The 13,593-nt window shown below is 38.3% G+C and overlaps 1 protein-coding gene across 2 annotated transcripts; it reads right to left on the bottom strand.

The window, feature by feature from the left end:
- Positions 1 to 4,492: 4,492 nt before the first annotated feature.
- Positions 4,493 to 13,334, bottom strand: LOC140944701 (tumor protein p63-regulated gene 1-like protein). 2 transcript variants are annotated; one of them, XM_073393822.1, is made up of 4 exons: positions 13,055 to 13,333; positions 9,909 to 9,997; positions 8,320 to 8,496; positions 4,493 to 5,818 (listed from the first exon to the last, which is right to left on the bottom strand). In XM_073393822.1, the coding sequence occupies exons 1-4, from the start codon at positions 13,292 to 13,294 to the stop codon at positions 5,443 to 5,445; spliced, it is 882 nt and encodes a 293-aa protein (XP_073249923.1). In that variant the 5' UTR covers positions 13,295 to 13,333; the 3' UTR covers positions 4,493 to 5,442. The 2 variants fall into 2 exon arrangements, with proteins under 2 accessions (XP_073249923.1, XP_073249930.1); XM_073393829.1 differs by lacking the exon at positions 4,493 to 5,818 and adding an exon at positions 6,220 to 7,024 and having other exon boundaries at positions 13,055 to 13,334.
- Between the last annotated feature and the right edge of the window lie 259 nt (positions 13,335 to 13,593).

The raw sequence follows: 13,593 nt of genomic DNA, 5'->3' as shown, positions 1-13,593 counted from the left end.
CCCTTCATTCAAAGTTGGGTTGCATGAAGGGGACGGGGGAGGAAAAGCTTTATTTTCCACTGTGGAAGTCAGTAAAACGTCAGAAAGCCCCTTTAGGACGAAGTGTCTCAAATAAATTTTGTCGCCCACTGTATGTTAATATGAGAAAAAAGTTAATCGCCTAGCCATGTGTGCATGCTCTGATTGTCTCACCTTGACCAAGTTGACCAGGCTGGATGAGCCAACGTGTTTGTGACCCTACCATCGGAAAAGGGTGACTCGAAAAGGAGTGAATACCATTCAAGCAACTAGGGCCAGCTGTTCAGAGACACCCCTAATGTGGGGCAAGGAGTTTTTCTGCCTTTAAACGTTAACACTGAAAAACTGAACTAAATTCGAAAAACAAGGTTTTCAACACATCTGCTCGTGCATAACGTAGCTTCGCTGCAAAAAGCCCAAAAATCAATTAGAAACATTCCCCATAAACACGAATATTTTTCAGCTAGGATTGCCTCATGTGAAACGTTACGTCGCATAAAATAAGAAAAAATAGTGAGCATAAGCAAAGACGTTTTCCAGCGACGCACATCAACCGTGCAACAGTACAAATTATCCTTAACATTACGATTCAGGCCTATTTTAGGGCCTGTTTACATGGAGGTGGGGGACCCCAGATAGGTGAAAGTAACATGCGGCGGGTCCCCCCACCTATCATGTAAACGTGATCAAATTAAAATGAGAGATTATATGGACAGGCAGTTACCCCACCAAAGCTGGTTACCTCACCTACCTGGGGTTTCCCACCTCCATGTAAACAGGGCCTTAGTGAATTTATATTGGGTCATCAGAGCATAACGGTGCTAATATCATAGGTGACGAATTACTCCTTAATTTTGGCGCGAAATTTCAGCGTTAATTTGTAATTTCACATGTGAAATTACAAAATTGCCATGGCAACCTTCCTACTTCTCAGTGTCAAGATGGCGACGAAGTTTTAAAATGCTGTGAATGAAGATGTTAGGGCACAAAAAGACGCTTTAGAAAACCTGAACACACAAGAGAACATCAAGAAGGATTCTAACAGGTATTTTGCCGAAATAGTCTGAAAAATTCTGAACTTTATAAGCCAAATTTAAGGTCTAAACATTTGAGGGAGTGGAGTTCTCGATCGATACGATCAAGGAAAAACATGTCAAAAATCCAAGATTGCTAACGTAATTCGTCACCCATGATATTAATAGGTAATCAAATGGTATACTCGTGAAATTAGGGAATAACTTCACTTGCGTTTGGCAATGGCCTGTACTCTGTCTTATTCTTGCTGAATATGCTGACCAATCCTATAATTCTAAAAAACTGAATTTTTGCGACACACTTCTCTATAAAAAAAAAAGAGGGTATCATGCAATATCTGCTTCATCATACATGTACGACAAAGTTTGGTACATTTTATTGTATGAGGACAAAATAACATCTAATTGTCCTAACTTGACTGGAGGTCTTATTAACTGATCATACACTAAATGCAAAAGTTGTATAGTAGGCATAAAATTAACCTTTTTTGCGGAGGAGTCTTATAAACTTGCGGAGGAATACATTTGCTTTTGTCCATATTTCATTTCGAATCAGTAAAATGCGTCATGATGACGTTACTGTTCTTTACCTTTATAGCATGAATAAAATGCGGGGGAATCTCACTAAGATAAGGTCACTTGCTGTTTTTAGGAGAATAGGTTGTTTAGTCATTTTTAGGTCCATGAATACCTCTCTTTTTTATTGTTTCGTTGATTCACGTTGTCCAAGAAATACGTTGATAGCCTACGTTCGATATATTAAAATTCCAACATGACTCCTAGGCTTTCTGGTCATTTTTCAATATTGGATTTGGTTTTCTTGCAATTTTGACCCTAAAGCCTCGGAGTCATGATAGAATTTTAATATGTTGGACGTGGTCTATTCTCCTGTGACTTAAATCACCTGGGGGGGAAGGATTTTTTTTTGGGGGGAGGGGGTCACTTGATTTTTAGGAGAACAAAAAGGGGGGTCAGTCGTAACTGAGAACCCAAAAGTGGGGATCGCTGAAAACTTTGGAAGGATTCAGAGGAAGGACCACTCACATTTGCATAGAAAATGAAGACATGGGTAGGGGCGGGGATCGCGAAAGTCATCAAAAGTTATCAGGGGGGATCACTTCAGTAAAGTAACATTTAAAGAGGGGATCGGCTAAATTTCACCTTGTTTAGCCCCAAATCCTGCGCCCCGTTTCCCCACTCCTCCTCCGGCCATAAATAATGACCGGTCCCTTAGCGGAGTGTCAGTTTCATTACAGCGTTGATTTCTATGAATAAGACTCTGACTGGTCGCTTACGAGAGCTTAAATTAAAAATAGTTCTGTCGGGTAATCCCAAAAGTGGTCGCAGTCGCTTATGGGAGCGGTCGCTTACGAGAGGTTTTATTACAAATTTTGAGTCAGTTCGAACGGGGTTTCACAAAGGTGCTCGTAACTGGAACTGGTCGCTTACGAGAGTGGTCGTCAGGAGAGCTTCGACTGTATTCTCAGACTGTCAAACGTTTTGAATATGTAAAATCGGGCCAAGGTATCAGGCGAGTGCCAAAGGGGAGAGCCGCTAGATGGGATCTGGGGGCATGCTCCCCCAGAAAGATCTGAAATTTTGATCCTTTGAACAGCCTTTTCTGGTGTTCTGAGAGTACAATTTTAGTCTAAAATGCTCGTTAAATCGATTGTCATTTTTACGCTTGTCAGTTATATTTCCATGGTTTCGCTTACAAGTCACGTGATTGGATGTTATTTTAATTTTTTGTGCGGTTTTAAAAGTTTTCTGCGCATCAGTTTCAGGTAAGTATGTGTTCTTGTATAAATATCGTAAGAATTCATTTGGAAAAAATCATAACAGGTGTCAAAATCGGGATTTTTCCTATCCCGATCGCATATTGGTCGGTATTCGGGATTTTCAAGCAAAATCGGGAGAATCTCGACGAAATCGGGATGTTTGGATAGTCTGTATTCTTACTTTGTCTCGTTTAAGGAAACAGCCGATATTTCGTGACGTCACCACTGGTTTCCTCGCGAAAGGTCGTCTGAGAAACGAGCACAGAAATTCCATACTGATGACGTGTCACTTGCCAGATCTGTGTAGGACATCTGATCGAGTGAAGCAAATTTTCTAGCCCGGTTAGGTCATGTAGCGACTGTCAATATTGCTTGTTATGACTTATTTCCATCCCGGATAGGTCCATAGAGGCTTAAACGTATGGAAACTTTTGAACGTTTTCAAAACAATTGATTTCTTCTTCAAATCTTTGTTAAACGTCACGGAGAGAAATTAACTGTTAGCCTTAAAGAAAAAAAACCATCATCCTATCCGAACGTTCATAATTTTCCCATAATTCAATGCATTCGAGTAAAGTCAATTTTTGCAGATCACCGCCCGCTCTGACACTTTTTGCTTTGTCTTGGTTTTGTTTGCTCGAGTTTTCTTCAACAATCCTGGACAACACCTTCGGGAGACTTTGTCTTTCACGTAAGGAAAATGCAGTTCAAGTTAACCCACCTCCTTCCCCTGGACAGTGTTGGGTGTTACAAGTCAGACACCTTTACATAACTTCCACACGTTATGGACCTTAAATTTTTTCAAGGGGGGAAACCTTGTCAAGGCCGTTTTTTATGAGTGTGCATTGCCCGTTAGCTGCCAATCCCTTATAAAAACACGCGAAAAGGGGGAAGTGTCCCAAAGCCTTTTGGCCACGTTTGTAGGTTTTCATAATAAAAATGAGTGATTTAGTGTTGACAAGTGAACACAGCAACGTGTGATGCTTATGACATCCGGTGAAAATAATATCCTAAATCATTTAGCACCCCCCTCCCCCACCCCCTTTTAATCCACCTGTTCAGTATACACCCCCAATATTAATAAATGATAAACTTATTAACCAATCAGGGCAGAAAGACTTCATGTTGCAGACTGACTCAGTATGGCTCATTCACCAAATTCACGTCCAGGGAGGTTGGATTTGTTTTTGATCTTCGGCTGCATGACCTTCAAAATATCTGAAGAAGTAAAAAGGGAAGTCGACCGCTTCAACTTGATTGCAAAGATCATGCGCAAGGAGTTCAACCATGCGGTCAATCTCGTTCCCAGTCGCTGGCCAAAAGGATCGCGGACTCTGGGAACGAGGTTGCCATGCGAGGTTGCCATCAAGGTGTGATTGGTTCAATGATGCCTCGCCTGTCTGTCAAACTGCACAGCGCGCGATTAAATCAATCACAACCTAACCATGTGAGTTTAATATTTGCTCGTGTTAAAAAGCTTTGGGAATCATCTTATGGTGTAGACGTTTCCCTTGCACTTTTTTTTAAAACAAGTGTTTGAAATGTGACAATATGTATGTCCAAACAAGTAACGCGCCACTTTCTTTAAAGAGTTCACTTAAGGTCGCCTTTATTCCCATTCAGCACCACGAATAATAAAAGTATGAAAAATGTTGTCAAAGATACGCTAGAATTAATAGCCAAAAAGTGACTGGCTAAAATTTATTAATTCATTTCTTTCGTTGATAGGAAATTATTGATTACAATGATTTACAACTATGGATAAAACATAGAGTTCGTGCAAATACAAAATGATCTTCATTATTAAAGCCTGGTCGTCAGCGGTGACGCAGGTCAATTAGACCTTATAACAGACAAATATTTTAAAAACTTATTCAAGTTAAATACTCACCCGTTTAATAAACAAGCAACACAATAAATAAGGTGCTACGGTTTTGGTTACACTAAAACTAACAAAATATTTCTTAGCTGTCTACTTTTTCTCAGTTAGTGTCATGCCTTTCTACTCCGAAAGAAAACACACACAAAAAGATCAGTCTATAAACAGAAAAAAAATGCAAATTTTGTAATGCATTGTAGCTGTTTTTTGATTAATAGAGGTTGAATATCCACAGACGTTTTAGAAAGTAAAATTTACAGCTGTAAAAGAAACCATGCCAAAACCGCGGCATTTTATTTTTCATCAACTTTGGTAGCATCCAGAACGTTTTATTAGCGGAATTTATGACGTTTTTTGGTTTTAACCTGGAATATAATTTTTAATGTGTGTATCTACTTCATTGTACTCCCTGATAATTTTTCCTTACATCCTTTCCTTTTTTCTGTACTGCAGAATACTCAATTTGACGGAATAACTTTCAACGCCATATTATCACTATTCCCTAATTTTCAAGTTACGATATAACAATTATATACTGCATTACAACATGACAAGTTTCATTCCTGCTTCTTATCTTTGCAGATTTTTTTTCTTGGGAAACAAACTTTGAATTATCTTTGCAGTCCAGACTTTAGTAAATGATCAAACCTCAATGTTCATACATAAACAGGAAAAATAATAAAATCCTTTAATCACATATATATTTTTAGGTTATTCTTTAAAATGGACATTGTTAAAAGAAAACGTTGCCGCGGTCTCTGCAAAAACCGAGCTTGCTTTGATTATAAATCATGGCGCTCAACCCAATATAAACATAGATTTCTAACTCTGCCTCCACCACTTCAAAACTATTGAGTATTTCCCTGTTCGGTTCCGTTTCTCGGGCGTTGGTTATTGCGTCAATGAGAGCCTTGCTGAACAGGCTGTGCTGCACAGCTTCGGGTGGAGACTCAACGAGCGCACTTTGCACGTGACTGGTTAACGAGATGTAAGGCATTTCGTTTGACCATGGGTTCCAGTTCTGGAAGAAGCCGGGTTCTTGATGCGAGTAGAAAATGCGCAACCCGGACTGTTTGGAGTGGGGACTGTTGTCAGCGTAACCAGTGATCCTACGGGGAGAAAAAAGGCCAACAATGAATGCTGAACTGATGCTGTTCAAACAGTTGAACGCTTGTACTCTGTGCATGATTTACACCAGTTTTGTCTATTTTTGGAGCTTTCTGCCCCTTTCTTGTTGGGCGAAATGACTTCATACACACATTATACTGAATGGCGGCTCGCGTTCTTTTCTTTCAACCTTTGGAAGAGAAATTCGATAGTAGATATTGTATTAAAGATTTAAAGCCACTTGTCTTTTTCTTTTCCTCTATTTCGTTATACCATTCAAACAAATGCACCAAGCCATGACTTGCTTTACAATGTTCGTGTGGATTGAGGCCAGCGCACGATGTACTGGATCTTCTAAACTGGAACCCACGTCACGTGACCAGTCGAGGTGGTGAGTCAGAGGATATGATTAAAACGACTGGGAAGGACAACATATTTAGCTGCGAAATTCTTTAGTCACATGTACTTTCTACAAGCTCTAACTAAGTATGAAATTAATAAAAGCCTGATTTTTAACGCACGCATTTTTCAACCGAGTACTAACATGTATAAATAATTGAGCACTTATTAAGTTACTATACTTGTACATGTACTTATTATTAGAATATTATTAACACTTTATCAAACTACCCCATATTTGTCTTACAGTGCAATATTCTTTATCTTTAGTAAGTTAGTAATACAAAAGAAAATAATTGGTTGATTACTCCTGAATTAAATTTTGCTCACAAAGATATGAGTAGTTTAAAGGTACATGTATCTTAAAATGAATTAACTTAAAAACGCCTTCATGTAAAACTGTAGCGCACATACACGTTGTTCACAAACTAAAACCACGACATCCAAAGCCCTAAAATCCAAACTTTCCCCGATCACGGTTAAACCCTAGGATGCCATAGTTATGAAGTATCGGCGAAAACCCACAATACACTTCAATTAGTATTGGCTCATTGTGCGCAATCTCGAGAGATTCTTGTGCCACGCCTTCTTGAAGTGCGTTGTGGGCCTCGGTGATGGCTTGAATAATAGCCTGCTGAAATGGATCGAGCTGCATGTGCGCAGGTAATCTGGCCATGACGTCATTGCCTCTGTGCCAAGCAAACGTGACAAAGGGGATTGCACGTGACCATGGATTCCAGTTTTGAAGAAATGTTGGTTGGACGTTTTTGCCAAAGTAGACACGCAATCCGGTTTGAAAGTGCCGCGGACTGAAAAAGAGTGTGCGACAGTCCTTTAGAGAAATTTTTTCCGCTCTTTTCTTCTTTTAGAGAAGATTTTGTTTTTTCTATCGTGTTTCTGGATGCATGACCAACCCAAGATAATTTGTTGATGTTGTGCTTTTTAAAAATATTTTTATATCCCAAAGCAGTATAGGATATTTCTCATATTTTCGTTTAACTTGATAAAGCCGTGCTCATCATCAATTTAATTTTCTCTGAAAAGGTTACTTTGTGTGCATCAATATGTAACTGCTGAGTTTGACTTTGGTTCTCAAGCTCTGCTAAGGGTTTTTTCTCCTGGTTCTTCTCCAGAGGACGTTCTCCCTTACATAATTCAACACTTCCAATTTTCACTTCAATTGAGAAATTTAAGGCCACAGGCCTATTACTCTGCAAGGACTATGTGCTACCCTCATTTTATTTACCAAATGTATTCACTTATTTATTTTTTATGTTCATGAAAGTATGTGTAAGATGTAACATACATGTATCAGGAATGAGACAGTGTTTCATCACCAGAAGAAACAGTGAGAAGAGAGTTGAAAATATGACGTGCAGTATGTAGAGTATTTTTGATGAACTTCGAGGTGTTTCATCTGGTGATGTAACACTGTGTCAAATGCTTGATAATGAGTAGTTTTTCATCTGATTTCCAGACACTCATTGAACATTAATTTCCTTTGTATTCTCTTTAAGAATTATTAATGAGTTTGAGAAGAGATAATCCATATCAAATGGCGAGAATTACTCATAAGAGGGGCCATGCCTTAGCATTAATTTCCTTTGTTTTTTCTTTATGAATTATTAATGAGTTTGAGAAGTGATAATCAATACCAAAAGGTGAGAATTATGCATAAGAGGAGCCCTGCCTTAGCAGAGCCTAACGGTCCCTGGCAATCAAGTTGCTTTTGCCTCAGGGAGATGTCCAGGACTCATTAGCTATTGAAACTCATCACATGGAAACAGTAGTTTTATAGGTTTAACCCTTTAAGCCCCAATATCCAAAAACAAATTCTCTAAACTGATCTCTATACATTTCCTTACAGAATAAGTTGGGAGAAATTCATAAAAGATCAGAGATTCTTCTCTTTGTGATCATTTGATTAATTCTCATAGATGTTGCACTTGACAATCCATGGATATTGTTAGGAGAAAATTGATGTTGGTCACTATTGGAACTTAAAGGGTTAAGAGAATTTGGTCTCCATACCCTTTTTCCAAAGCAAAACCTTGAAGAAATGTTGGCATTAAAAGTCCCAAAGTAGAATAGTTACTGTACTCACATCATCATGGTGGTTTTAGGATACACAAATCTACCAATCTGTATCTTGTCACAATTGATCAATGGCACTTTTCTCATCTCATCAACTTTCAACCCAATGAAATTGTACTTTACCAAGCAAAGGGTCTTCTTGGTGATAAGGACAATCCTTTCTTTTTCATGATCCCAGTGGTCAATCCTGCGAATAGAATTTATCATAATATTAGAAACAGTTTCAAAGGAACCCACCAGTTTAGAAATGAAAAGGGGAGTGGAGCAGAAGGATAGGATTCAAATACAAATAGTTATGGTGAGTCATGGGACTCATCTTGTGAAAAAAACAGCGAGTCCTAAATTGACTGTCTGGTTACATAATTTAAGGCCCAAGCATTTTGAATTTTGGTCTTTTTTTTTTTTTTAACTGGAACTCATTGGTTCTGGACTGGAACTCATTTTTTTATCTTAAGATGAGTCCCACGACTCACCATAACTACTTTTGTATTTGTAACAAAATCACTGCAGACCTCGGTCCTGATGTATTGACCTCACTATTGCTTGGTCAATACATCAAGGGCCTTGGTCTGTAATCTCCCTTGAATGACCTCACTCTCAGTTCTAAGTACTATATAATTAATTTTATCATATAAAAAAAACATACAAACAAACAAAATAAACCAAAAAACCTGAACTGAAGTTGAACTCCAGAAATGGATGAATGGACCAAGCAGAATAATTTTGGTTGGTAACGAACGCACGAATTCCCAAATCATATGTCAAGAGGACAATAGCAAAATAGTTCAAACTTCTCACAAACATAATCATTTTGATAAAACAGAGAGAAATAAATAATGCAGTAAGGGAAGTGATCTGGAAAAAATGTGGGGTCACCCTCCATCTAGAAAAGTAAATGGTGGGTATTAACTTTATGACCACCACCTCTAAAATTTCTTTACCTAAACTTCTTCCTTAGCACCTTACATAAATACACTGTTTACAGGTACAACACCTAAAGGAGGATCATGAGGTTATCCCTAAATGTATATTAAGATCTCTCCAAGTTACAGATAACCCACCCAGCCAAGGAAAGGTCAGCCACACCACGGGGGTCTATGTCCCCTACTCTTTTCGAACAGTGGTGTGGGTCCTTTTACCTCTCATAAGAACAAGATAAGAGAAATTGTTGTGAGACAGGACCTAGTTTTTCGTCTTCATCCGAGAAGACTAGAAAGTCTAACTGTTTGCAGATGTCATTACAAGGCAGCACATTCTTTTCAGATATTTAAAGACTCTGAGTGTTGGTCTGCCCAGGGTTTGAACCACAGCAGATCGGTGCTCTCCCAACTGAGCTAACCAGGTGGTGGTTATCTTGAAGCATGATGTGAGGTTGCAACATAATTTAATACCCAGTAACGATATGTGCCAATGTCCTGATTTCAATACATGTAATTCAGCTTTCAATGGACAATGTAAAGAATCCACAGAGCCCCACGAGATTTGACCAAGAAGCAAAGGAGCCCAAATCAACATTCTCGAGGTCATTATGATGAGAAATTTGTATATCTCATTTACATTTAATGTGGAGGCCAGAACAAATACTTTGATTTCACTTACTCGCTTAACAGCCAAGAGCTCAAGATTTCCCCATCACTGTCATCCAAATACAACTTGCACTCCTCCACAGCATTGGCAAATGCACCCTCCTGCATAGGACAAAATTAATGTAAGGCAGTTGAATCTCGATAAACAATACCCAGACCTGAAAAACCTGGACTTAAATTTATGGAGTTACAATGTAATCACACTTCTTTTCTAATCCCAACTTTTTTTATTAACAATTTTGTTATGAAATTAGTCAACCTGGACATCTGAAATGTCCTTCCATTCTCAAGCGTTTACTTGGGCAAGGAAAGCAAAGTCAACATCATGTCTTAAGGCTAGAATCACAGGCAAAACACTGCTAACAACATTGAATGGGGTGCCTTGTGTGAAATCTGTTTTTACCAGACCTACGTGTATCTCCCCTACCTCCTCTCCCCCCCCCCCCCCCAACTCCACACTATCCTCTAAACATTGCACAAAAACTAACTGAATCAATACTGATGAGTTACTTTTGCTGTGCTCCAAATTCAACTCCTTTCGAAGTAGCCTTTAGGCAAAAAATAATGGTCACTAGAGCTAAAAGTTACCTGAAAAGTGAAATACAACTTAAAATGGTGGCCTAACTAATGAAATGTTTTCAACAGTGAACCTCACTTTAATAATAAAAGGCCATAAATATTTACAGATAAAAATACTGCAACATGGCACTTTTCCCTCAGGTCACCAAGTTAAGTCCCAAAATCTTTTTTTCTATTGCAAGGTGCAGCAATAATTCATGTAATAATTATATTTTACTATATACATACTGAGAAATGCTCACCAAAAAACTATGTCGTAAATTTTTGTACGCAAATTAGTTCTAGCCAATCAGAGGAGCGAACAATGGTCTTCACACATGAAAAAAATGATACGTCTAATCAGAATCGCGAACGATATTTTTTCACGTGTGAGAAAAATGATACGTCCAATCAGAAGCCACAGAGGTGTGTGAGTTTAGCGCCAAAATTCCCGCCTTTTATTGCAGCCTGCAGCGCCTTTTCGCACACATTCAACAAGAAAACATTTACTCAAAGTGTTTTTCTCTCTAAAAAAGTGAAAAACATTTCGGAAATGGAGTGGAATAGTTTCGTTTGTTTCACTGTTGATAAAGAAAATGGTAGAGAGGCGGCGAAACAACAGCGGAAAGGGAAAAACAGAACGAAAAGTAAGCTTTTGTTGTGCTTTTTGTTGGAGTTACTTTGCCTTTCATTTAAGCTTAAGCTTATAATGAAACCGGCCATTTTACTTAAATTCACTCATTTTCATGGTGCATTGAGAACAAACAGTTAAGATTACTTATAGTTCTTGGATTACCTCATATCCTTACGTCATTTATGTTTTTAACAAACATTTTTGCTAAAAAGCTGATACTTCGTTTTCCTTGTCATTTTGCGGTAAGTGTGTAGCGGCAAATTTTAGCATTTTTGAGATTTAAAATAAAAAGGCCGCCAAAATGATGAATGTCTCAGTATGTATATAATAAACACAATGCCACATGGAAAGTGCTTTGTACAGTATTTACGCACTCGTTGTTTTTGTATCAGAAATCTTACTCGTTCGCTGCGTTCACTCATTTGATTTCTGATACGTCAACAACCAGTGCATAAATACCGTACGCCAGCACTTTCCATGAAGTATTCTCTATGTACCTGTGCCACTGACCAAGCATAAGGTTAAGATGAATCAGTCAGTTTAAGTTTGTGGTGCCAAGAAAGATGATTGGCAAAAATCCAAGATTACAATGTAATTACCGTGACAAATAAGATATATGCTCTGTTTGCAATTAACTTGAGATTTACACTGCTTAGGCCCAGTTCAGATGCTGAACTTTTCATGAGCCTAATACACTGAATTAAGTTCATGAAGATTTCGGCGTCTGAATCAACTAGGAACACTTGTTTCAATTTGGAACGGCTCATGCAGCCGTTCTTTTCGCCTAGCCTGGCCAGGAATCTTGCGTTTAGAGTGACTTTAGAACAGCTTTGATTCAGATGCCAAACTTTTCATGTACCAAACCTAAAGCATAAATCATTATAATGTATTTTGTAAGCAGTTTGAATGAAATGAGCTTTTTCCGCCTTTTGAACAAAGTTCAGCTGTCATTAAGATCGGCGTCTGAATCAATTCAGCCAGTCTAAATAATTTGGTTCGGCCTTAACTCAAATTAGGATCGGCTCATGAAAAGTTCAGCGTCTGAACCGGGCCTTAGAATGAGCATCTCAGCCTAGAGGAATTAAAAAACAAGGTTAATTAAAATAACATTCATATTTTTAGGCTGCCTTGAAGGATGGTCACAGAGAGTGGACAGGACCTTACTTCCTTATTTTATTCATTTATATGCAAGGGATAATATGCATGATAAAATCGAAATGTTTCGTTTATAAGACATTATAAGGTCAAAGGTGCAGAACTACAGTATTCTAAAGTGAAAATTTTATCACAAAACAAATATCAAGGTAAAAAAAATAATAATAATAAAACAAAACAAACATGAGTGAAAACACCATCTTTCAGGCGATAACCTAATAATTAAACTCAGATATAACTAGAAGGTGGTGACCTCATTCACTGACAGAACTTACGGAATATTTGATGTCTTCATACGCAAGAATGACGAGAACATTATAAATAAAAAATGAGCTAATAGTAAGATCCAAGCATTTAAACAACACCATCGAGAGACGGCAAAAAATAGCGAAAGCCAGTAAAATATTCCTATGTGAGGATATTGCACGAAAGAGCACCGAGCAACGGTGACTAAAACACTGCCATTTTGCTTAAAAACCATCTACATGTATTTTCTGAGTGCATGCGAAACTTGATCTTAATGTAAAAATATTATGAAAGCCAATACATGCAGCTGGTATAAACTTACAATGAATGGAAAGAAGAAAAGGGAGAAAAAAAGATGAATAAACATTAAATAAAAAAATATGTAAGTTTGCGACTAAAGAAATTCAGAGTAAGCTTACATGTGAAAGTTGAGAGGCAATTCTTGGCTCGTATGGTTCAAAGTACAAGCTAAGCTTGTACTAAGTTTCCGTTACGTTAGCAGAATCGAAAAACTGCGTTCTCAGCATTAAAAATCTACCTAATACGAAAAAAACTAATTCCCTTACCCTTAACGAAAAATATTTCTTCGCCTGTTCCTTCCTCATTTTGTCGCCGAGTTCCTTTAATTGTTCCTCGGTCATCTCTCCTCGCAACGAAGGTTGCGACTGAAATGGTGCATGCTTTACCTCGACCTCTGGAACTGTCGTTGCTTCGTTTATTTCAACATTCGACAAGTCCGCTGCAGATGTGCTTCCGCTAGCTCCTTCAGCACCCTTTGCTGATGCATTGTCTGAAACAGAAGACATTTCTATCCAGAATTCTTACAGAAATTTCCGTTTCAACGAAATTCAAGGAGAAGAAACCACAGATGTTCTCACCAACTCCTCTCGTTCCTTTTGTCTTACTGCGAAACTATATTTGGCAAATACGTCGTTTAATGTAAATGAAGTGTGATCCGTGTGCCCCAGTCTCCCACTCCCACTAAGAAAACTAACTATTTTGAATTTGAATCGGGCGTCAGGATTATTAGCCGATATATTCAGTTTCCTCCGCACTTTTATTAAGCCTGCCTGTCCTTGAGATTAGTTAGCTCGGGTCCGGATCT

The sequence above is a fragment of the Porites lutea genome, chromosome 1 (assembly GCF_958299795.1).
Source record: "Porites lutea chromosome 1, jaPorLute2.1, whole genome shotgun sequence".
NCBI classification, from domain to species: Eukaryota; Metazoa; Cnidaria; class Anthozoa; order Scleractinia; family Poritidae; genus Porites; species Porites lutea.
This window is presented reverse-complemented; position numbering and strand designations above follow the sequence as displayed.

What these genes read in the sequence shown, in the direction of transcription:
- LOC140944701 (XM_073393822.1), bottom strand. Translation starts at nt 13,294, where the DNA reads ATGTCTTCTGTTTCAGACAATGCATCAGCAAAGGGTGCTGAAGGAGCT. An exon ending in AGAAATATTTTTCGTTAAGG is followed by an intron (nt 9,998 to 13,054) that starts GTAAGGGAATTA and finishes TGTCCTATGCAG; the next exon opens with GAGGGTGCATTTGCCAATGC. An exon ending in AGCTCTTGGCTGTTAAGCGA is followed by an intron (nt 8,497 to 9,908) that starts GTAAGTGAAATC and finishes TTCTATTCGCAG; the next exon opens with GATTGACCACTGGGATCATG.